Source organism: Lynx rufus, unplaced genomic scaffold, assembly GCF_022079265.1.
Source record: "Lynx rufus isolate CCGP_SWC_20201006 ecotype Redwood Valley unplaced genomic scaffold, mLynRuf1.p SCAF_5, whole genome shotgun sequence".
In the NCBI taxonomy this organism is placed as follows: domain Eukaryota; kingdom Metazoa; phylum Chordata; class Mammalia; order Carnivora; family Felidae; genus Lynx; species Lynx rufus.
Genome location: NW_025814867.1, coordinates 76,380,270 through 76,403,147, shown reverse-complemented (window position 1 = coordinate 76,403,147; position 22,878 = coordinate 76,380,270). Strand labels below are relative to the sequence as shown.

Below are 22,878 nucleotides of genomic sequence, written 5' to 3'. Positions count from 1 at the left end.
GCATAGATATAAATGCAAACCAGATTTTAAGGATTAAAACACACACATACAAAACTAAAATTTAAAATGCAACAATAACAAAAACCCAGCAATCATTTTTATCACCATAGAATATATCAAATTAGAATCTGTTTCTAAGGATTATTTTGAGAGAAGGCAGAAATTGTAGAGGCCGCTTTTAGAGAACGGGCTTGGGCAATGGAAACCTGATCAAGGTAAAAGGGCCCACGGCAACCAAGACCAAGGAGCTGAAAGCAAACAGGAAATTCAAATAGGTTCATTGAGCGACCCACCTCAAAATAGCCACAGTCCCTAACTGACCAATTATAACCACGCACAGTTCCTAAGATTACCAAAGAAGAGAAAATTCCATTTTTCCCATATTCCCTGACTTGACCCTGTAACTGCGGCCGCTCACGACTGCCTTTGCTGTCTCTCCTTTGCTGTCCTGCCTGCCTTCCACACCTTTACGGTGTATTCAGTAAACTTTTCTCTCTCTTTCTGCCTTGGGTGAATTCTTTCACCACCTGTGCCACCAGCCCCCATGTGATCAGAGCGCCCCACATTTGCAACTGGGATGTCCAACATTTGGTGGCCCAAATGAGACCCTCTGATGGCCTGGAGCTCTCCCCGGATTCTCTGGGAATTTCTCGGGGCTTTCCCTCCACGGACCATCCAACTGGAGCATCCCACAGAAACTGCATTAATTCTTCCTAACTGTGGTTTAAGAGTGAGACAAAACATTTTTTGCATGTAGGGAGGTCCTGGATCTCACTGAGGAGCCAGCTGACAGTTCTTTCCAGGGAAGTACTGGACTTCGGAGGAAAGCAGCTGAGAGATGTTCAAGTGTAAAAAATCCTTACTAGACACACAGACAATCAGGGTCAAAACCAGGGGAAGAGGGCTGTGGCACATTTTGGAAACTGACCAAGAGAAGACAGGGACAACCAAAACTGGAGGAGTTTTGAATTAGAGTAATATTCACCTACCTACAAAGCTAAGGGTGTTTAAGAAAGCATGAAATATCACAAGACAACTGCTGACTTAGCAATACCGAAGACAGTTTTGGATAGCCATTAAATATGCAAAAAAAAAAAAAAAAAAAAGGTTGACTGGATGCCTTCCACAGATGCCTGGCTTTTGTAAGCCAGGTAATTAGTCATTGTAATAAAACAATGGGCTGGCAGGGTGCTACCTATATCCACAATCCATTATCTACAATTCTGTCCTCAATTTAAGGCAAATAACAAAGTGGATACGGCATTTGGTTCTTTTTAAAATAAGACCAAATGCTTTTTAGTGATTAGGAGAATAAATTATAATGCATGCTGTAAGTGCTAAACTGGAAAAAGCAACAAATTAGCAATTAACAAATAAAGATATTCCACCATTATCAGGACCTTCCCCCAGCACAATATATCTACAAATAATATTTCTTAATAGTACATTTACTACACACAGTAAGTATATGAATATTTTATACCTTTTGGAAAACTTACTATAATATCAAAAATTCTTAAACAAACAAACCAACTTAGTCTAACAGGCAGGCATTACTTTTATCTATTGCTCCCTGGGATTTAAATACCTATTTATGCAGACAAAAAAGAAAGCAATGGCAGAAGGTATGAAATTCAAGGTCACCTAACGCCCCAAGCTAAAATGGGTGCAAGTCTAATAATATATCTACAAGAAATTAAACAATGATTGGATGAAAACAGAATCTATTCAAAGTAAATGAACAGGAAAAAGGCCATTCATAGACAAATATGTGTCCAAGTTAGGAAATATCTTACCTCCATTGGACTAATAAATTCATTCATGCCTCTGTTGTAAACATAGATCATAGCATCATACAGACGATTTTCCCAACACATGAGAACTACCTGTAAAAAGAAGAGTTGTCTCACCAATTATTTTCCTTAAAGCTTTAACAATGGAGAAGATCTTAAAAACTCTTCCCTAATCTATCTTAGTCCTTCTCTGAAAAAAACTGAAGTACAGTTGACCCTTGAACAATGTGGAGGTTAGGGGCGCTAACCCCTCCTCACCCCCACACAAAAACCCATATATAACTTTTGACTCCCCCACAACTCAACTACGAATAGCCTACAGTTGACCAGAAGCCTTATTGATAACATAGTCAAGTAACACCTATTTCATATGTTACGTGTGTTATATTCTGTATTCTTACAATAAAGATAGAGAAAATATGTTATTAATAAAATTATAAAGAGAAGGAGATACATTTACAGTACTGTGCTTGCATTTATTGAAAAAATTCCGCATATAAATATACCTGTGTAGTTCAAAATCCTGTTGTTCAAGGATCAACAGTACTCAAACACAGTGTCAGGGTAACAGCTGTTGTAGGTTCAATACTACTTTTAATTGTACAATGGCTACTTTCAAACATCCCCAATGTCTATTTTTCTCTCCATCCTCCCCCTTTCCATACTCATTTTGCCCTTGGTCAATAGCTCTACAAATTATTTACTGAACACTTATATTCATTCAGGCCCACTCCTAGGCATCAGAGATACAGTGATAGATCAGACAAATCTCAACTTAGTCTCTACCCTTACAGAACTACTGTTCATCTTGGACACTTAACAAAAGAAGGGAGGGGCAGAAAATGATATGTCAGTTACACCTGGGGAAGTTACTCAATTACACAAATAATTCATTTACAAATGTGATGTGTTACAAAGCAACCTGACGTGCTCTAGAGTATTCAGAAGGTCATCCCTGAGGAAGCAATATTTAACATAGGACCTAAAGGATGCATATAATGAGAGGCAAAAGCAGAGATGAACTCTAGGGACCATGTGGGCTGAAGCAGTAAGGATGAAGGTCTACGGAAGAAAGAAGCTTGAAGTGTTTAAGGATGGAGAGAACTGATCTGTGAAAATATTCAGAAGAGGAACAGTGGTGACCTGCAGTGTATAGTACTTTATATTCTGTTCCTATGAGAGTTACACTCCCGACGGACAAGGGAAGAGGGCTGTTAGAAGAGCAGAGGCTGGCAAAGGAGAATGATAAGGACCAATCAGAGAATTAAGAGGAAAAACAGAGGTGAGGTGTCATGGGGGAGTCTTGAGACTGAGGCAGGTTCTGGGACCTCTTCTCTTCTCTCACTAACCACCCTATGAGCCAGTGCTGTGATCATACATCTCTGTACTGATGATTAACACATTTACGGCTTTAGCCCTACCTCCCCTCTGATCCATATATCCAACCACTTACTTGGTATCTTCACCTGAATATCTAATAGCAATCTCAAAATAAAAACAGAACTCCTGATTTTGTCTCTCAAACTTCAACCTATCCAGTCTTCCAATCTTCTTAGAGGCATCACTACCTGCATTTATCTCAAGCCAAAAAAACTAAGTGTCATCCTTAAATTGTCTCTTTCCCACACTTTCACACTCTTGCATCCGATTCATTAGCAAATCAATTCTACTGCCATAACATATCCAAAATCAGGCCATCTCTCTCCATCTCATTGCAACCATCTCTGGTCAAGACCACCTCCTGAACCAGTGTCTAATTAATCTTACTTCTTGTGATCTTGACTCCCACCTTCATTCTGTTATACCTAAGTAAACCAGAGTCACCTTGCTTAAAACGGTTTAATGATTTCCCAGAGCACTCAGAATAAAATGGAAAAATCTGGACCTTGCCCTGAAAGGACTACCTCTCTGTTTCAACCAAGCTCCAAGTCTATTTGCCCTTTATCTGTAACTTCAACATGAGGCTTTTTTTTTTTTTTTTTTTTTTTCCTTAGCTGTTGCTTTTGCCTGGAACAATCTTCTCCAAGATCTCTGCATTGCTGATTCCTTCTTGTCAGATTCCAGACTCAATGTTACTTCCTTAGGGAGATTTTCTACAGTTAACCAATCTATAAGGTAGCCTCACATCCTCTACCATATTGACTGACTTTTAACATAACACTTGTTTTTTTATACTTCTGGTTTATCTGTTTGTTGTCAAACTTTTTGGCTAAAATATAAGCCTCTGAGAGGATAAGCATTGTCCACTAGGGTCACTGAAGCATCCTCGGAGCCTTACACTCAATGCCCCTCGAATTAATAACAAATGAGTAAGTAAAATGTGAAAAATATGACTTGATATAGTGAACATGGAGGGCATAGCTGATCCACTAAAAGCAAGGTTGAAGAGTTATTAGGATGTGGGAAAAATGGAAGTACAACCTAGATGATGCTTTCAAGACATTCGGCTATGACTAGGAAGAGTGACATGGGGCAGTAACCTATGGGGAAGAAGGAAAGAAGGCTTGATATGAAGAGAAGGGAAACTGAAGAGATTTTTTTAAATTGTTATTTTAACATAAAAAACACTAGAGCATATTTATATTTACATAGTGCTGGGGAAAAGCTAAAAATATTGGGAAGACAAGAAATGAGAAATTTCTCTTACACTAATATGGGTAAATCAAACTAGATTGATAACATGCTCTCAAATCACTTTAACTATTATCTGACATGAAAACTCTGCCAAATTACCCACACAACAGAAAGGCATACATAAAAGAGTATCTGGCTTTACTTAGCAAACTCACAGCCATTCATAAAGAGCTTCCAGGAAGAAAACAATAACTATTTCTCCAAGCCCTTCATTTCTGTGTGACTTTGCACCTTTTAAAAAAGTACTTTTGGTCAAGATCTTTAAGTCATCATATTTTAGCTCAATAGGGCTTGCTTACTTATTAGGACCTTGTACCTTTGCAGAAGTGGCATGCTCATTACTAGGGCTAATATGGAACTGAACAGTTAAGAGTGAAATGTCTAGGGGCGCCTGGGTGGCTCAGTCAGTTGAGCAGACGACTTCGGCTCAGGTCATGATCTCGTGGTTTGTGAGTTTGAGCCCCGTGTAGGGCTGGGTCCTCACAGCTCAGAGCCTGGAGCCTGCTTCCATTCTGTGTCTCCCTCTCTCTCTTCCCCTCCTCTGCTTGCACTCTGTCTTTCTCAAATATAAATAAACATTAAAAAAAAAAAAATAGACTGGGGGCGCCTGGGTGGCTCAATCGGTTAGGCGTCCGACTTCAGCTCAGGTCATGATCTCTCAGTTTGTGGGTTCGAGCCCTGCATCAGGCTCTGTGCTGACGGCTCAGAGCCTGGAGCCTGCTTCGGATTCTGTGTCTCCCTCTCTCTCTGACCCTCCCCTGCTCATGCTTTGTCTCTGTCTCAAAAAAAAAAAAAAAAAAAAAAAAGAGTGAAATGTCTAAGGCCAAAATATATAATGCTCCTCAATTTAGGACTGAAAACTTACTGTAGAGACCTCAGATACACTTGGAGGTAGATTATCAAACAATGGGCTGGCTGGTCAAGCTAAGACATCCTGTAATTTGCTTCTTATACTGTGTTCTGCATTTCAAAACTCAATGTATGAAAGTTATGAACACTGGACATATAAAGTACCTTTCTGAAAAATGGCATCATATTCTTAAAAGTAAAAATATTCTATTATTTGCGTGGAAGTACTCATAGTTGAAATTCACTTGTAGGATGAAAAATGTACTAGTGAATAAGCAAACGGATGAAGAAGGATTAGTCAATAAGCATTTATTGAGCAACTACCAAATGTAAACTTTATGCTCAGTGCTTTGGTGGATTTCAAAGAAACAGAAGACTCTTGGCTTGCAGGAGTTCATAACCTAGCTTTCACTAAAGACCAGTCCTAAGAAATATTGACAAAGACAAGTTTAAGAGACATCTTACCAAAAGCGCTCCGTAAACAACTGGGGTTGATAGAAGGCACAGTGAGGCCCAATCAGTCAGGTAAGTATAATCAATAAAGGAATGTTGTTTATTCCATATATTAGTAAAGTTTGTATAAACTCACCTGCTGAATATCTAGGCTGGTGATATCCATATGTACAATGAGGGCTTCCACATTTTCCATTAACTTTTTATCTTGGAAATGAACAATCAAGTCTTTCATTACCTGGGGGGTCATCCCCACCAATTTATCACTTAAAATATATGGTTCAAGGCACTCCAAAAACACTCCTTTAGCCACTGAGTTCTCACTTAATTTGTCATACATCTGGCTAAATAAAAGATCCCTGTAAAAGAGAAAAAAAAAAAACTTTCAGAAATATTCTGAACATCCATTAAATTCAGCCTGCTAACTATATGTCCTCGTTTTCCTATTTCAACAAAGCTTAACAAAACAAGCTTAACAAAAACAGTAACAACAAGAGTCTCAATCAATTCTCCCAATACTTTTACAACCAAGAAAAGCTGAATAAGTTAAATTATTTGCTATAAGTCACATAGCCAACATGTGATGGAGTCAGAATTCGAATTCAGCCTGCTGACCTAAATCCTGTGTTGAGTCTATTATGGCACACTGCTTCTTAAAGCAATGGTGATATGGCAGTGGGTAATAAAGTAAACATGATAGAGTAGAAAAAATATGAAAAAGGACTATTCTTAGGGGTGCCTGGCTGGCTCGGCAGAGCATGCAACACTTGATCCTGGGGTCATGAGTTTGGGACCCATGTTGGGTGCAGAAATTACTCAAAACAGGACTATTCCTAATTTATCCTTTCCCCTTTCCTGGTATCCAAATATTCCCAGCTCATATACAAAGCCAATATGTTTCCTGATCTAGCTCTTACCCCTTGATTCCCAAAGGGTTTAGGCAGGGATTACTGATAAGAAAGGAAGAAGAAAATATTCACTATTTTAAAAATATATCTGGAATTTATTTTATTGCAGAAACAAAATTTTTTCATTAATCTAAATGCCACCACACTCAATAATTATACTTTATTTATTTCATATTTCTTCTGCAAGTAGTCCATGAATAATTTTAGAGTTATACTCATTGTAGATATAATTCCAAATTCTTTCATGCAACATTATATAATACACATCATTCTATGATGCTACCTACCCTTAAATTTACCATTTTGTCTCACTCACAATGTTTCAACATGCTGAAATATTAGAATTTACCTAAGTATTCCTGTACTTACTTCCAGTATTTTACTATCATGAATGATAACACAATGAACATCTACATATACACTCTTTCCCATCTGGGGGATTTAATTCCTTAGTCATTCTACTTTTAGAAATTTATCTTAAATCAAAAGATATGAAAAATCTTGTGGTGGGGCACCTGGGTGGCTCAGTTGGTTAAGCATCTGACTTCGGCTCACGTCACAATCTCACGGTTCGTGAGTTCAAGCCCACTGTGGGCTCTGGGCTGACAACTCAGAGCCTGGAGCCTGCTTCCGATTGTGTCTCCCTCCCTCTCTGCTCCTCCCCCACTCACGTTCTGTCTCTCTCTCCTTCAAAAATAAATAAACACTTAAAAAAATTAAACAAGAAAAATCTTGTGGTATTTGAAATTACTAAATCATCTTCAAAAAGTATCATAGCACCAATTTACGCTGCCACCAGCAATGTAAAATTATACACTTTCACCAGACAATTGTGTTTGATTCTACTACCAGATAATTTAATAAGTGTAAATTAAATAATATTGCTGTCTTTAATTCTTTGATGACTGGCAAAATTAAATGTTTTCCATGTTCCCATTCATACATTGTATTGCTTTGTTTTCGTTCACCTGGTTCATTCATTTCCTTTTTTTGTTTAATACAAGAACTGTGCTAGTTCTATTTATCTCTTAAGACTATTTATTTTTTACTAAATGTGAAAATAAATATTTTTAGAAATGTTATTTCTTTACATGTGTGTCATGTCGTTCATGAAAAGTGGTAGCTGGTTCATCTACAAGTGTGGTCTTTCATGACAGTTCCACAAAAAGGCCAAGGAAGATTCTGGAGGCAGTAGGAGGGGGCCCTTGCCTCATCTGAAGTCTTGGAAGAGGGCAGATGATAAGAGAACTGGCTACAAATGCACCAGAACGACATACCACTCTTCAGTAAACAGTTCCTGCAATGTCCTGGGAGGGAAATCCATATCCATTTATTGTTTTTTCTCATATCCACAAATGTAATTTTTATAACAGTTTTCCCCTTGCTGCATATTCTTCATGTTGGTTTCATTTTAATCAATAGTCCATCACATTTTTGTGATTACCAATTATTAACCAAGTAAAAGTCACGGAGATTAATAAAACTTTACTGCTACAAAGAGTTACCACGTAACTCTAATGAATATAAAGAAAATGCCATATTTGCTAGCCCTTCCACTCTGTAATGCGTTGTTAAAAACGACATGCTAGGGAAGACAATTATATATTTTAGTTCAACACCAAAAGCGCCGGAGAGGAAAATTAAACAGTGAAAAATTCAGTAAACAGAGCATAAAAGGTGACAAACAGCAGCATGGATTGCTGGTAAGATTAATGGCAAAACCATATATTTCTTTCTTAACCAGTCAGAGGCTATAAATAAAGAAGCAAGAAAAATAAAACTCAGCAACTCTTATTGCTATCTCTACATTTAAAATAAAAATAAAACAAAATACAAAGACATGTTCTCATCATTTTGGAAGAATATTTATTAGAGCATCAGGGAAGAAGGAAGAAAGAAAAGCACATACCAAAAAAAAAAAAAAAAAGTGTTTAGCTCCTGTGTTTCTTTCTATATTTAGGAATGATACTCCAGAGTGCTGACTCTGTTACCTGGAAGTCCTAACTTTAAAACTGTTTTTTATCACTTCAAACTTAGCCACCCTGTAGCCAGTAGAACACAAAATCCATTCTGAATAATAGAAGACCAAAGAGGTTGTCTTTCCATGTAGCTTCACTTTACATTAATACTCATATTAAAGACATTATTGGGGGTTTACCATTCATAGCTTCAAACTGATTAAGAAAATGGTCAAATTCACTTCATGCATTATCAATTTTGCAATTTAAAAAATGAGAAGAACTCAGCTTTGATTATAAGCACAAACTCAGACTGTCAGAAACAGAGCAAGAACGTCAACCCTTAACACTTGCCAGTCTTTACTACACATCTAGCCAGAGCTAAATAAACAAATCCCGACTACATTTAAGTAGGACTTGAATCCAAAGTTGGTTTGGGCTGCTCTCTTTATTTATAAAAGTAATGACAAAGTTCAAATGAACTTTAAGAAATTATGTTCACAATGTTCTATTTTCTGATACAAGGATCACGGTTTGTAAAGATTTCCTTTAAAAAGGCATGGCTGGGCGCCTGGGTGGCGCAGTCGGTTAAGCGTCCGACTTCAGCCAGGTCACGATCTCACGGTCTGTGAGTTCGAGCCCCGCGTCAGGCTCTGGGCTGATGGCTCAGAGCCTGGAGCCTGTTTCCGATTCTGTGTCTCCCTCTCTCTCTGCCCCTCGCCCGTTCATGCTCTGTCTCTCTCTGTCCCAAAAATAAATAAACGTTGAAAAAAAAAAAAATAAAAATAAATAAATAAATAAATAAATAAATAAATAAAAAGGCATGGCTTACTTCTGGTGATGGTTGTACAACTCTGTGAATATACTAAAACCTACTGAATTGTACACTTTAAAAAGGGCGAATTTTGTGGTATGAATTATATAGTTCGATGTACCTGTTATAAAATAGAAAAGGTTTTTCCCCTAGCTTTGATGCTTAAAATATTAACATGCAGTTGTCAGGAAAACAGGATCTAAAACATCCAGTTCCTCAACTATGTTTGATAATTAAGATCATTCTGTTTCTCGAACAATAATACTGATGTTGAACAAGACTAAACACACACCCTGGCTATCAAAAGACCACTTCAGATTCACTTTAGATTTAACAGAAATGTTTTTGGTTCAGATTTATATATAATTCAAGTCATTTGAATAATGGCTTCTTTTTGGATATCGGCTTACAGTGATATACGCTCAAAGTGGTCAAGATCATGTACGTGCAGCACCTGTTTGGTTTTGTCTTACAATGGCTTTATTGAGATACAATTCACATAAGATAGAACCTATTTTTATTATTTTTTTTAATGTTTATTTATTTTGAGAGTCTGAGAGACAGAGAGAGAGAAGAGCAAGCGAGCATGAAGGGAGGAGGGACAGAGAGAGAGGGGGAGAGAGGGAATCCAAAGCAGGCTCCACGCTGTCAACACAGAGCCCGGGGAGGGGCTCAATCTCGCGGTTCACGAGATCATGACCTGAGCTGAAATCAAGACTCAGACACTAAACTGATTGAGCCACCCAGGCACCCCCCCCATAGCACCTATTTTTAAACAATGTTCAAAATTATGATTATAGTTCAAGTAAACTCTGGACCTATTTTCAAAATAAATTGAAATTATGGCTACTATTGCATAAGCAAAATTACAAATCATTAAAGGTCCTACAAAAAGCCTTGAGATGTATCTTTTGTCTAATACTAAAAAGAAAATATACACTGCCAAACTGAAGTGAAATTGTGAAATAAATCAAATTATGGGGGTGCCTGGTGGGCTCAGTCAGTTAAGCGTTGGACTCTTGATTTCGGCTCAAGTCATGATCGCACAGTTCAGGAGTTCAAGCCCCACATCAAGCTCTGTACTGACAATGCAGAATCTACTTAGGATTCTCTCTCTCTCTCCTGTCTCTCTGCCCCTACCCTGCTTGCTCTCTCTCTCAAAATAAATAAAAGAAAATAAATTATTTTAATAAATAAAAAAGAAATCAAATTATGAAAATAAAAGTACGAGTCTTCAAAAACAGAATTTCCTGTCACTTCTGATTTTAAGCAATTCACAAAAAGACTATAAAGCCAAATTTTAACAAAAAAAAAGATGTCTATAACATATTGGTCGGTATGTCCTACAGAGAAAAAGAAGTGTAATTCCTGCCACAGTAAAAGGATTTTACACTATAAAAGAATTCTTAAGTATGAATGGGAATACACACACACACACACACACACACACACACACACACACACGTTCAATTAGTATTACTGCTGGGTATGGATAGCCTTCTATGAATTATGATACTGAAGTAACTAACAGTGATCATAGGGTATTGGTTATAGTACTCAGTTAAAATCAATTCAGAATATGTACTGTGTCTATAATTTGACTCACACAAGAAACAGCATGTGAAAAAGGACTAACTATAAAAACAATGTACTCTACCAGAGGATATTAATATAAAAAGCTTCTGGGGGCCAGACTGAATGTCTGAGTGATGACTCTAGAAGTAGACGAAGTTACCTGAAATTAGCTGAGTACTACATTATGTTTTGTAAAATTGTATTTGTGTTATGCACAACCTAAGCATTCCTTAAAGCCATCTTAAGGTCACAGATACTTCAGAAATCTGGGAACATAAAGAGAAGACCCTACAGAGAAATGAAACCAAACATCAAAGAAGATGGCATAAAGAGACAGTGCAGTTTAGGAAGAAAGATGTCATACTGGAATGAAGCTACATACATCTTACAATTACCGCTTCAATTTATCCTAGGGAATTGAGTACTTTTAGCCTGACTGTCTATGGCAACTCTAAGAAAAAATTGCAAAAACCCTACCATTTGAGAGTGATGACACTGAACTATTTTTATATCTAATCCACCTTTAATCACTGCATGTTTGGAATGGAAGGAGACTGAAAGATGACCTAGACACAAAGAATCAAAGTTGATCGACTGGCCTATTTGACCCCATACACAGGATCTTTCTGATGAAAAAGAAAGCCAGTATGGTGAGAAGTAAGCAAGCATAAAAGCATACCATCTAGAACACAAAAGGGAACGTTTGACCCAATGCCTAGTATAACAGCCCCACACTTCCTTATACTTTTAGCTAATGGACAGCAATTTGTATAAATAATTTAAGTTTTCTAGAAAGCTAAGAGCCGTGATATACTATTCAGGAAATGTACACATATTTCTGGCACTCAGACCTGAGGGAAATTTTTCCCATAGGCCCTCATAGAAGAGAAAATGTGTAACATAAAGCCATGTTTCAACAATATCCCAATCATGAACACAACATATTTCACTGGATAATTACATATAACACTGCATAGCTAAAACACTGGAATGAACTTAAGTAAACAGAAGCTATAGTTCTTCATGACTTAAAGGTCTGACCTAGCAAATAACTGCCCTCTTGATAACATTCACTGATACATACTTTCTAAAGCATGATGCAGGCTACCTGCATATCAATCCATGCATCAGCTCAGGTTGTACAAGGTTTTGCACTGGGTCCTCAGTTGTTCTCTACCACTCAGAAACAAACTAGTGGTTAAAAGCAACGACTCAGAAGCCAGACTGCCTGTACTGGAATCCTATCTTCGCTCCTCAAAAGAAGTGTGAGTTAGCTTTGGCAAATTATTTAACGGCTCTCTGTCTCTGGAACCACCTATGTAAAGTGGAGCTGAAAATAATACCTACCTCGCTATTACCAAAATTAGACAAATTAATGTAAAGCCCTTAGAACAATACCTGGCATGGGGGAAGCTATTATTTTAAGTGTGAAAAACTGTGAACTAGCAAAGGGGTTAATTTAAATGTACTGATTTCTCCTTGACAAAAGGCTCTAAAAACCAACACTCCAGAGGCACTCTGAATTTGAATTTTGCCCTGTTTTGGGTGGTATGTAATACTGTGTTTTAATGCTAGTTCATGAAAGAGGATATATATATATATATACATATATATATATATATATATATATATATATACACACACACACACACACATATATATATAAAGGACATGAATCATACACTTTTAAGATCTTTATTAGGACTACCTTGTTGTTAGCCATGTTTGCCTCCACTATCCGGCCACACAAACACACAGATGATACGCCCACACCACCTATTTTGGAAAAGTTAGTTTTACTGGTAAATGCACTGAAAATTGTTAAAGAATCACATTTCTGTAAATTAAACTAAAATATATCCAAATTCATAGAATTCACAACAGTAAATTACCATATAAGCAACAGGCACTGTGGGCTCAAAATAATTGAATCTGACAGGCAATGTATACTTACTTTCGCTCTAGCAGCAGGCAGTAATCAACTATGACAGGCACCATGTCCTGAAGAGAAACCATAAAGAAAGCATCACAACTCTGTCCCCTTTGTCCCTTGGTTACATGTAACACATACTCAAAGTGGTCTGCTAAAGACCACTGGAAGAATGTTGGGAGAATATAACTTTATACCATGCTTTATACCATATCTTAAACATGTGAAAACACTTTTACCCAGTAATTCTGTCTGGAAATTTATCCTGAATACATTTGAGAAAAAAAATGTTTAATGCATTAAGGTGTTCACTGTGCAGCCCTATATCAGAAGCAACAGGAGAAGAGGGAGGACAGGAAGAAATTGCAATTAAATACACATACAACATGGGAAAACAGTTAAGTAAATCTGTCTTTTAAATAAAATATTAGGTAGATATTACAAATTTATAGTTTATAATAACATAACAAATATTAGGTGACCCATATGTATTTATCTCCCAACCTTATAAAGAAAATTTGCAAAGGAAAAGAAAAAAGAGAATACATCAAATTGATAATAAAATATAGTTGGTCCTGTTGGTGGTTCAGTTGATTAAGGTTGTCCATATTTTGTCACAAGCCTCCAAACTAGCTATTTCAAGGTTGATTTAACTTCTCGGTTTCATAACATTTTGATTGCTTTAAATTCATCTTGTACAGACTTGTACAACTGAATGGCAACCCATAATTTTGGCCTTTTTCAAGAGAAACAGTCTGAGGGAGAAACAGAACCTTATTATTAGTGGAAACTGTCAAGTAACCAAGCATTAGATTTCAGTAGCACTCTTTCATTTTCTGCTGGCTGCAGGAAATGGTTTCTTTTAAAAAGAAGGCCTAGATTCTAGGTAGAAAAAAATCCCACCAGGGAAGAAGGCACTATGTGAAGAAGAGAATACTATATGCTAACACGTGTTTGATAAAACAAATAAAACCGAGGAACCCTTATCATTTGAGAGAGGTATCAGAAGGACTTAACAACCTTAAAAGGATTATGGGGCTATACCTGACCCATCCATTCTGCTTCCTTTAGTCACCAATATTCCTTATAATAAGATTTAAAATCTTAGATTCTTGAAAAACATGAACTAAAATCACAGAGAAGTGTTAAATCATATTAAAATCATGTGAAAAGTGTTAATGCTACAGCAACTGTCAACCCTGCATGAGAGTACAGTGGGCCAAATAATTTGGAGGGAAAAAAAAAAATCTCCCTAGAAATTTTAATAAACATTCCTTACAATACACAGCTGAGTTCCTAAGAAAGTGAGGGCAATACTCAAGAGTCGAAAAGTGAAAAGGGAACTGAAAATCAAAGCCATAAGCCCGAAATTGTCACAGAGACTGTCTTACACATTTGCTGGTCTCATCAAAATCTTGGGTTTTAATGCCATAAAGCTTTCTCTAAAAATTTTCAAAGAAAGATTACCAAAATTAAAGATTATATATAAAAACAATAATAAAAGTGATACATGTTGAATTGATAGCCTTACGTCTGTAAATTGTCATTTTTAGAACACTCCAACAGCATCAAAATATACAGTTTTCTCAAGTATATGGAACATTTACTAAGATAGATAATGTATTTTAGGCCATAAAACAAGTTTCAAATTTAAAAAGATTTAAGTCATACAAATTACGTTCTCTGACCACAATGGAATCAGAAATTAACAAAATAAAGACTGAAGAGATGACATCATTATAGATTCTCCAGATATAAAAAGGGTAATTAAAATGTCATGAACAACTTTTACCCAATAAGTTTGACAACTCAGATGAAATGGCCAAATCTCTTTAAAGATAGAAAATACCAGAAACAGAAGAAATACATAACCTCCTAAAAATCTCCATTTGTAGTTAAAAACCGTCCTACAAACTCTTTTTAAGTTTTTATTTAAATTCTAGTTAACATAGTGTAATATTGGTTTCAGTAGAGTTGAGTGATTCATCACTTACATGTAACACCCAATGTTCATCCCAACAAGTGCCCTCCTTAATACCCATCATCCGGGGCGCCTGGGTGGCGCAGTCGGTTAAGCGTCCGACTTCAGCCAGGTCACGATCTCGCGGTCTGTGAGTTCGAGCCCCGCGTCAGGCTCTGGGCTGATGGCTCAGAGCCTGGAGCCTGTTTCCGATTCTGTGTTTCCCTCTCTCTCTGCCCCTCCCCCGTTCGTGCTCTGTCTCTCTCTGTCCCAAAAATAAATAAACGTTGAAAAAAAAAAATAAATACCCATCATCCATTTAGCCTATCTCCGGCTCACCTCCCCTCCAGCAACCTTCAGTTTGTTCTCGATAGTTAAGAGTCTCTTATGGTTTGTCTCCTTCTTTTCTTTTCCCTTTCCCTATGAAATGTTTTGTTTCTTAAATTGCACACATGAGTGAAATCATATGGTATTTATTTTTCTCTGACTTATGTCACTTACCATACAGTCTAGCTCTATCCACAGTGTTGTAAATGGCAAGATTTCATTCTTTTTGATGCCTGAGTAAGATTCTATTACACACACACAGACATACACACACTTCCTTTTCATCCATTCATTAGCTGATGGACATTTGGGCTCCGTCCGTAGTTTGACTATTGTTGATAATGCTGCTATAAATATGGGGTGTGTGTGCCCCTTCGAAATATTTTTGTATCCTTTGGGTAATACGTAAGAGTGAACATAAATGTCCTTATAAAAAAAGTCATGTAGTTATACATCATAACCACATGACATTCTCCCAGGTATGCCAGGTTGGTTTCAAAAATCAATCAACATAATTCACCATATTAACAAATAAAAAAAGAAAAACTATATGATCATCTCTACAAAGAAAAACAATTTGACAAAAGCCAACAACATTTATATTTCTTAGGATATTAAGAATAGAAATTCCTCAACCTGATAATGAGCATCTTTGAAAAACTATAGCTATCATCATATTTATAAATCAAAGACTGATGCTTTCCCACTAACACCGGGAACAAGACAAAGATGTCAATTTTCAAAATTTCTATTCAACATTAATACTGGAGGTAATACTGGAGCCAGTGTAATAAGGCAAGAAAGAGAAATAAAAGACTGCCAGATTGGAAAAGAATAAATAATTCTGTCTTTATTTGTGGACAACATGATTATCTTTGTAGAAAATCTGGTGGAATATACAAAAAAAAATTAGAATAAACAAGTTTAGCAAGGTTGCAAGATGGAAGATCAATGTACTAAAATCACTTGCATTTCTATATACTAGAAACAAGCTGAAACAGAAGTAAAAAAAAAAAATACCATTAGCGTCAAATAAAAAATATTATGCAACTACCAAAATGGAAAAAAAAAGACATTCTTTGTGAACCAGTATAAAAAGATTTCCAAGATATATTAAGTAGGAAAACAATACAAAATCACAAGGAAAAAATTTGTGTTAAAAAAGGAAAAAAATATGAATGTGTGGGTGGTTACAACTGTGTACATTTGCTTGTATTTATGTAAAGAAAATCTGGAAATCTACATGAAAATTAGTAACAATGGTGAGAGGCAGGTGGAATCTGGGCAGATGGCATCAAGGTGGCAGACTTTTCATTGTATACATTTTTATACTTTGCAATTAAAAAAAAAAAATTTGGGGCGCCTGGGTGGCGCAGTTGGTTAAGCGTCCGACTTCAGCCAGGTCACGATCTCGCGGTCCGGGAGTTCGAGCCCCGCGTCGGGCTCTGGGCTGATGGCTCAGAGCCTGGAGCCTGTTTCCGATTCTGTGTCTCCCTCTCTCTCTGCCCCTCGCCCGTTCATGCTCTGTCTCTCTCTGTCCCAAAATAAATAAACGTTGAAAAAAAAAAATTAAAAAAAAAAAATTTAAATATTTATTTTGAGCCAGAAAAGAAAGAGTGAGTAGGGGAGGGGCAGAGAGAGAGCCCCAAGCAGGCTCCGCACTGTCAGTGCAGAGCCCGATGTGGGGTTCGATCTCATGAACTGTGGGATCATGACCTGAGGTGAGGTCAAGAGTCAGACACTTAACTGACTGAGCCACCCAGGCACCCAAACTTTCTGATTTTTAAATTATACAAATATATAACTAATACAAAAAATTGAATGACACAGGTAATACACCTATGTATAGTCGACCTCAACACTACAGAAATAACTGGCTAGAACATTAAGAGGACACACATAAATATGTATAAGTCATATTTATGTAAACTGTATTTATATAAAGCATCTACTGTAGACCAGGGCCATTGCTAGGTGTTAATGATACAGATTTAACAAAACAGACATATATTATAGTCTGGTACAAAGATTTTTAAAAAGTAACAACGAGGGATGATGAAAGTTATGAGAAGGGAAATATGAAATGCCAGGGGAATGTTAGTTAGGAAGGAGGCCTAACTAACCTAAGTCTGCCTTCCTTGGAATGGGATGTTTAAGTGAATACCTGACAGACAGCAGTGACCAAGCCAACTACGGGGATGAACGCGCCATCCAGTGAGAGGGAATAGTAACTTGCAGGAGTCCAGACATAGGAGACAGCAGAGAACCTTGAGGACTGAGAGAGACAGTACGACCAGAGCATGGAAAGAGAAGGCTGGCAGTAGATGCGAAGGGGCATGTGCAAGATCCTGGACTTTATTCTAACATAATGGAAAACCACTGAAGGGGTTTTAAGCAGAGAAGATTAAAAATTTAAGAATTGGGGCAGTTTTACAAGTGGTTTAGAGTCTCAGAATACATATGTAGACTTTAATTACTTCTTTGTAAGTCTCTACTATATGCCACTCGCCAACTTCCATTCCCTGCAGCATTTCTTAGTTCTCTTGGTCTAAACTCTCTCCAATTCCAAATTTCTGTTCACTCCCTTCTCTTTCTTTATCCAACGAACTTTGCAATGCCTTGAAAAGCGTACACATAGGAGACTCCCACTTCTAGGGAGGTGGACCAGACATATTTTTCCCTATCTCTCCTACTAATATAACTAAAATCCCTGGACAATATATACAACACAAACCTAAGACTCTGAAAGGTGGAAGAAGATGGCGGACCTACCAGGGATCTCAGGACCTGAGGAACAACACAGTGGTGAGCTTTCCGGTTCCCTTTTATCATATATCCCAGACTTGGAAGTGAAGAAGACTGGCAAGGTGGAAATGCCCAGGCACACATATAGAAAAAGTCTCAACGAAAGCTACTCTCTCTAGCCAAAAAACCAGAAAAGAAAGAATCTAGTGGGGAAAAAAAAAAAAAAAAAACCCAACAACTCTTGTAACAGTATCTGCTCTATTCTGGTCAAACACCACAGAAAAAAAACTGTGCCCCCACACCCACTGTGATGCGTAGTTTTATGTATTAAGTGGGCTGGACCACAAGGTGCCTAAATATTTGGTCAAACATTATTCTGCTGTGTCTGATGTGTCATGTTTTTAAATGAGATTAACATACGAGTCAGATTCAGTAAAGTAGATTGCCTTCCCTAATGCAGAAGGAAACATCTGTTCTTCTTGGGTCTCAAGCCTGCCAGCTTTCAAGCTGCAACTACATCACTGGCTCTCCTGGTTCTGAGGCCTTCAGAGTTGGACTGGAACTACACATTAGCTCTCCCAGGGCTCCGACTTGCCAAATAAAGATACTGGGACTTCTCAGCCTCCCAAATCCAGTGAGCTAGCTCCTTATAATCTCTTTATTTATATACTTATAGTTATGTTTTATGGTTGAGGCAAAAATTGTAATACTGTGTGATGTGGTTCTATATACACATAAAGAGAGAAGGGGGGGGGGAGACATGTCTTTACCCCCTAATGGTTCTGTCTCTCTGGAAAACCTTGACTAATATACTCACCCATGCCAGCCAAAGCTGTGTGGAAAACCTAGATTTCTACTCTCCACAGCACATAACAAGGTATCACAGTCCTCCCTCTGCTGAGCAGGGTGTTATCAGAGAAGTCTATAAAGTCGGGACTTTCAGTTCTAAGAGTGCAGTAACAAACCCCTACTCCTCCCACATGGAGATTGCTACTGGAATTCATGTAATGAGGCCCAATTGGAGTGGTGTCAGAGGAGACTTACAAAATAATTAGAATTTTCAGCAATGCCCAATCCAGCAGTAGTGAAGCTACTCTCACCATGTGTCAATGGAGGCCACATGGCAGTACTGAGACATTCCTATCCCTAACTAGTCAGTGAAGTACCAAAGAAGGCCTAGTAAGGGGCAGGAACCCCCATCTCTGTCCAGCAGTGAGGATGAGCACCCTCTATCAGGTATTAATGGAGGTTGAGTGGGGAACCTATACTTTTGCCCCCACCTAACAGTAAGAAGGTAGGACCCCTTCCCTTACCAGAGCAGTACCAGAAGAAAGCAGCTAAAACAGAAAGTTTAAATAAGATTTGGAGTCTCACAGTAAGATCTGGACATCCACAATGTCTAGATTTCAAAAGGAAATCATAAATCATACCAAGAACCAAAAAGATCTCAAACTGAATTAAAAAGCAGTAATCAATAGATGCCAACACTAAAATGACAGAGATGTCAGAATGATCTAACAATGATTTTTAAAACAGTCATGATAAAGTTGTCTCAATAAGTAATTGAAATCTTGAAACAAATGAAAATATACAAAGTTTCATCACAGAAATAGAAAAAGATATAAAGAATAACCAAATGAAAATTTTAGAACTGAAAAATACAGTAACTGAATGTTTAAAAAACTCTAAGGACTCAACAACAGAATAGATGGTTCAGAGGGAAAAAAAAAAATGAATGAACAGGAAGAAAGGAACAAACAACAGAAATTTCCAATCTGAAGGAGAAAACAGGCTGAAAAAAAAAAATGGGACACTCAGGGACTTGTGGGGCTAGAACAAAAGACCTAATGTATCATAAGAGTCTCAGGAGAAAAGATAGAAGGTAGAACTCAAAAAGTCCTCAAAGACATAAATGGCCAAAAATATCCCAAATTTGGCAGAAGACATAAACACACAGATTTATGCAAATATTACAAATGTAAAGGAATCCACACCAAATACATTTTCAAACTTCTGAAAACTAAAGACCAAAAAAAACCCAGAAATCTTCAAAGTGGCAGGAAAGAAATGACACCTTAGCTATAGGGAAAAACAATTTGAATGACTGGGTTTCTCATCAGAAACCATGGAGGCCAAGGCAAGTGGCAGAGCCGTATTTTTCAAGTGCTGAAAGTAAGTAACTGTCAACCTGGAATACTAAATTCATTGGAATATCCTTGAAGAATGAAGGGGCAATCAAGACATTCTATGATGAAAAGACTCTACTGCCGGCAAAACTACCCCCGAAGAATGGATAATGAAGGTTTTCTAATCAGAAAGGAAACAAAAGAATAGACACCCTGGAACACTGAAAGAAGATGATAAGCAAAAATAAAGGGTAAAAGTTAATAGGCTTTCCTTGTCTTAAGTTTTCTTAGGTTTTATGGTTGAAGTAAAATTACAGTACTGTGTGATGTGGTTCTAAATGAAGATTAGGAAGGGAATACAACTCAGAAATAAAAAGCAGCAAACTACTGACAAATGCAACAACCTAGATGAATCATCAGGGAATTATGCTGAGTTAAAAAAAAAAAAAAAGCCGATCCCAAAAGCCTACATACTATATAACTCCATTTACATGACATTCCTGAAATGACAAAATCATAGAAATGGGAATAATTAATGGTTGGCAGGGCCTAAAGAGGGGATAAGGATGGGAGGAAAGAAGGTGTGGCTATAAAAGGGCAAAATGAGGGATCCTTGTGGTGATGGAAATGTTCTGTATCTTCACTGTATTGGTCAAAATCCTGGTTATACAGTTGTAATACAGTTTTACAAGATGTTCCCGCTGGAGAAAACGGAGTTGAAGGTACTTGGGATCTCTTTGTATTTCTTACAATTGAATGTAAATCTACAATTATCCCAAAACAAACAAAACTAATTAAAGGAAAAAAGAAAGAGGATACACATAGTTCTCATGCCTGCCCCTAACTGTTCTCAACTCACTTAAATAGAGCTAAATCACTCAAGGTAATGCTTTCAATCTAGCTTCCTAAAGAGACCAGGTCCTTATCAATTTTGAACATTTGTAACTATAAACAAGATAAAATACTACTTAAAGCCAAATCTATTTCCATATATTAAACCTTCCTTTCCAGAATCTAATTATGGAGAGACAAGGCAGGTTGTCCAGTGTATTATCCCTGGTGGCAATCTCCTAGACACCTGAAAATAAGTTAGGTGGGACCAGTTAGATCTGTACCTCCCAACTGCAAGGACTAAGCGCAGACTCAACTTTGCATAGGATCTGTGGGCAAAACTGGGCAGAGGACATTCCAGGACTAGTCTACAATCACCTTAAGCAGTTGCTGCCCAAGATGATCACCCCACTTAACCCATTTAGAAGGCTGCTCTCACAAGAGCCCCAAAAGAAAGGAGAGCGGAAAAGGACAGGTCCCTCTCTTGAAGCAAAACATTCAGACCATCCAGCCAGACCTGGTCTGGAGAGACACATGCCTCTCCACAGGATATTGAGAGATCAAGGGCCTACATGCAAACTTCTGATCCTTCTGCCATTAAGTACAGCCTGTGCTATGCACTGCTTATGGCTATGTGCCTGAAGTCTTTCAGTGCAAACACAGTGAGCCAATACCTGCTTTAAGAATATTCCTCTTAGTCTCAAAAACTTGCAGAATGCCTCTAAAAAAAATGTCTGAATTTTTGGTCTCCAAAATTAAAATCAAAAAAAGAAAAAGCAATTATTTCTCTAATCTCTTCTTCAATGCACAGTCCTATCAACTGGCCTAGGTGAACTGCTTCTCATTAGATATTTGTATATATTTAAAATTAAAGAAGCAATATAGATATGTGAATAAAACACTGAACTGACAGAAAATCTATATTTAAGCCTGTCAATTGTTTGAATGAGTGAACAGATCATTTTATTGCACTGTGACTATCTTACCATCTGCCAACTGAAGATATAATCTCTGGCTTTCCCTCTTTCATAAGGATGATGTGAGAAGAAATGAGCAGACACATTCCTTGGCTTTTTGGAACAACAGCATTAATTCTCATAATTTATATTCTAGAAGTCAATCAGGCAATGAAAACTGCATTATTTGAAAATGATTCAAAATTTTAACAAACCCTACAATGAATACATACATATTCATATATATGTATATGTGTATGTATATGTATATGTATGCACACACATACATACACACACCAAAGTACATAAACATTCCTATACACAGATCAATAGATCTTTCTCTGTGGGCTATCAAAACTAGGCAGCTGTGTTCCTGTATTAGTACACAGACACCATGAGTAGCTATGTAGATATAGGTATTTCTCTGTATGTGTATGTGTATATTTGTACTTTTGCTTTTTTTTCCTCACAGGTATGACAAAAAAATAATCTAGGAAAGACTTGACTCCCCAGAACCAACATTCTAATCAAGCCTCAGGAATAAGGTGATGTACTAGACACCAATACTTATTATTCACATCATCTCAGGGAAACATGAATTAGACAAAGAAGGCTCCTATTGCTTCACTCTGTGTTTAGCTTTTAGAGTCTGTCCACTATTTGGCATGAACTCCTAATACAAAAACATATGGCAACAGTTGCTATAACAATGGCCTTGAATGATCTGCAGCTCATGGAGGTGGAAATGAAGCAGAAAGGAGAGTGTGAGAACAATTAATGTAAGGCTTTACTTTTAAGAGCTTTTAAAATTATATTATTTTTCAAATTATTTTAGCTTGATTTATATTATTAAAATTCCCCATGTTTATTTATACCTCTACCTATTACATAAACAAACATGACTATAATAAGATAAAATATTCCAAAATACATGAAACTGCTTCCATAGTTAACTGACCAGCTTCTGAGTTTAGAACAGTTAGTAGAGAATTCTGATAGGAGAAAAGACAACAGGACAG

At 37.2% G+C, this 22,878-nt stretch overlaps 1 protein-coding gene across 3 annotated transcripts in view; it reads right to left on the bottom strand.

Moving 5' to 3' along the window:
• VPS8 (VPS8 subunit of CORVET complex) overlaps positions 1-22,878 on the bottom strand; it is a 240,499-nt gene that overhangs the window by 157,655 nt on the left and 59,966 nt on the right. For all 3 annotated transcript variants that reach the window (XM_047098538.1, XM_047098537.1, XM_047098539.1), the window contains 3 exons: positions 12,939-12,985; positions 5,866-6,088; positions 1,797-1,886 (listed from right to left, as the gene is read on the bottom strand). In XM_047098538.1, coding sequence (XP_046954494.1) covers positions 1,797-1,886; positions 5,866-6,088; positions 12,939-12,985 — 360 coding nt within the window. The remainder of the gene's footprint in view (positions 1-1,796; positions 1,887-5,865; positions 6,089-12,938; positions 12,986-22,878) is intronic.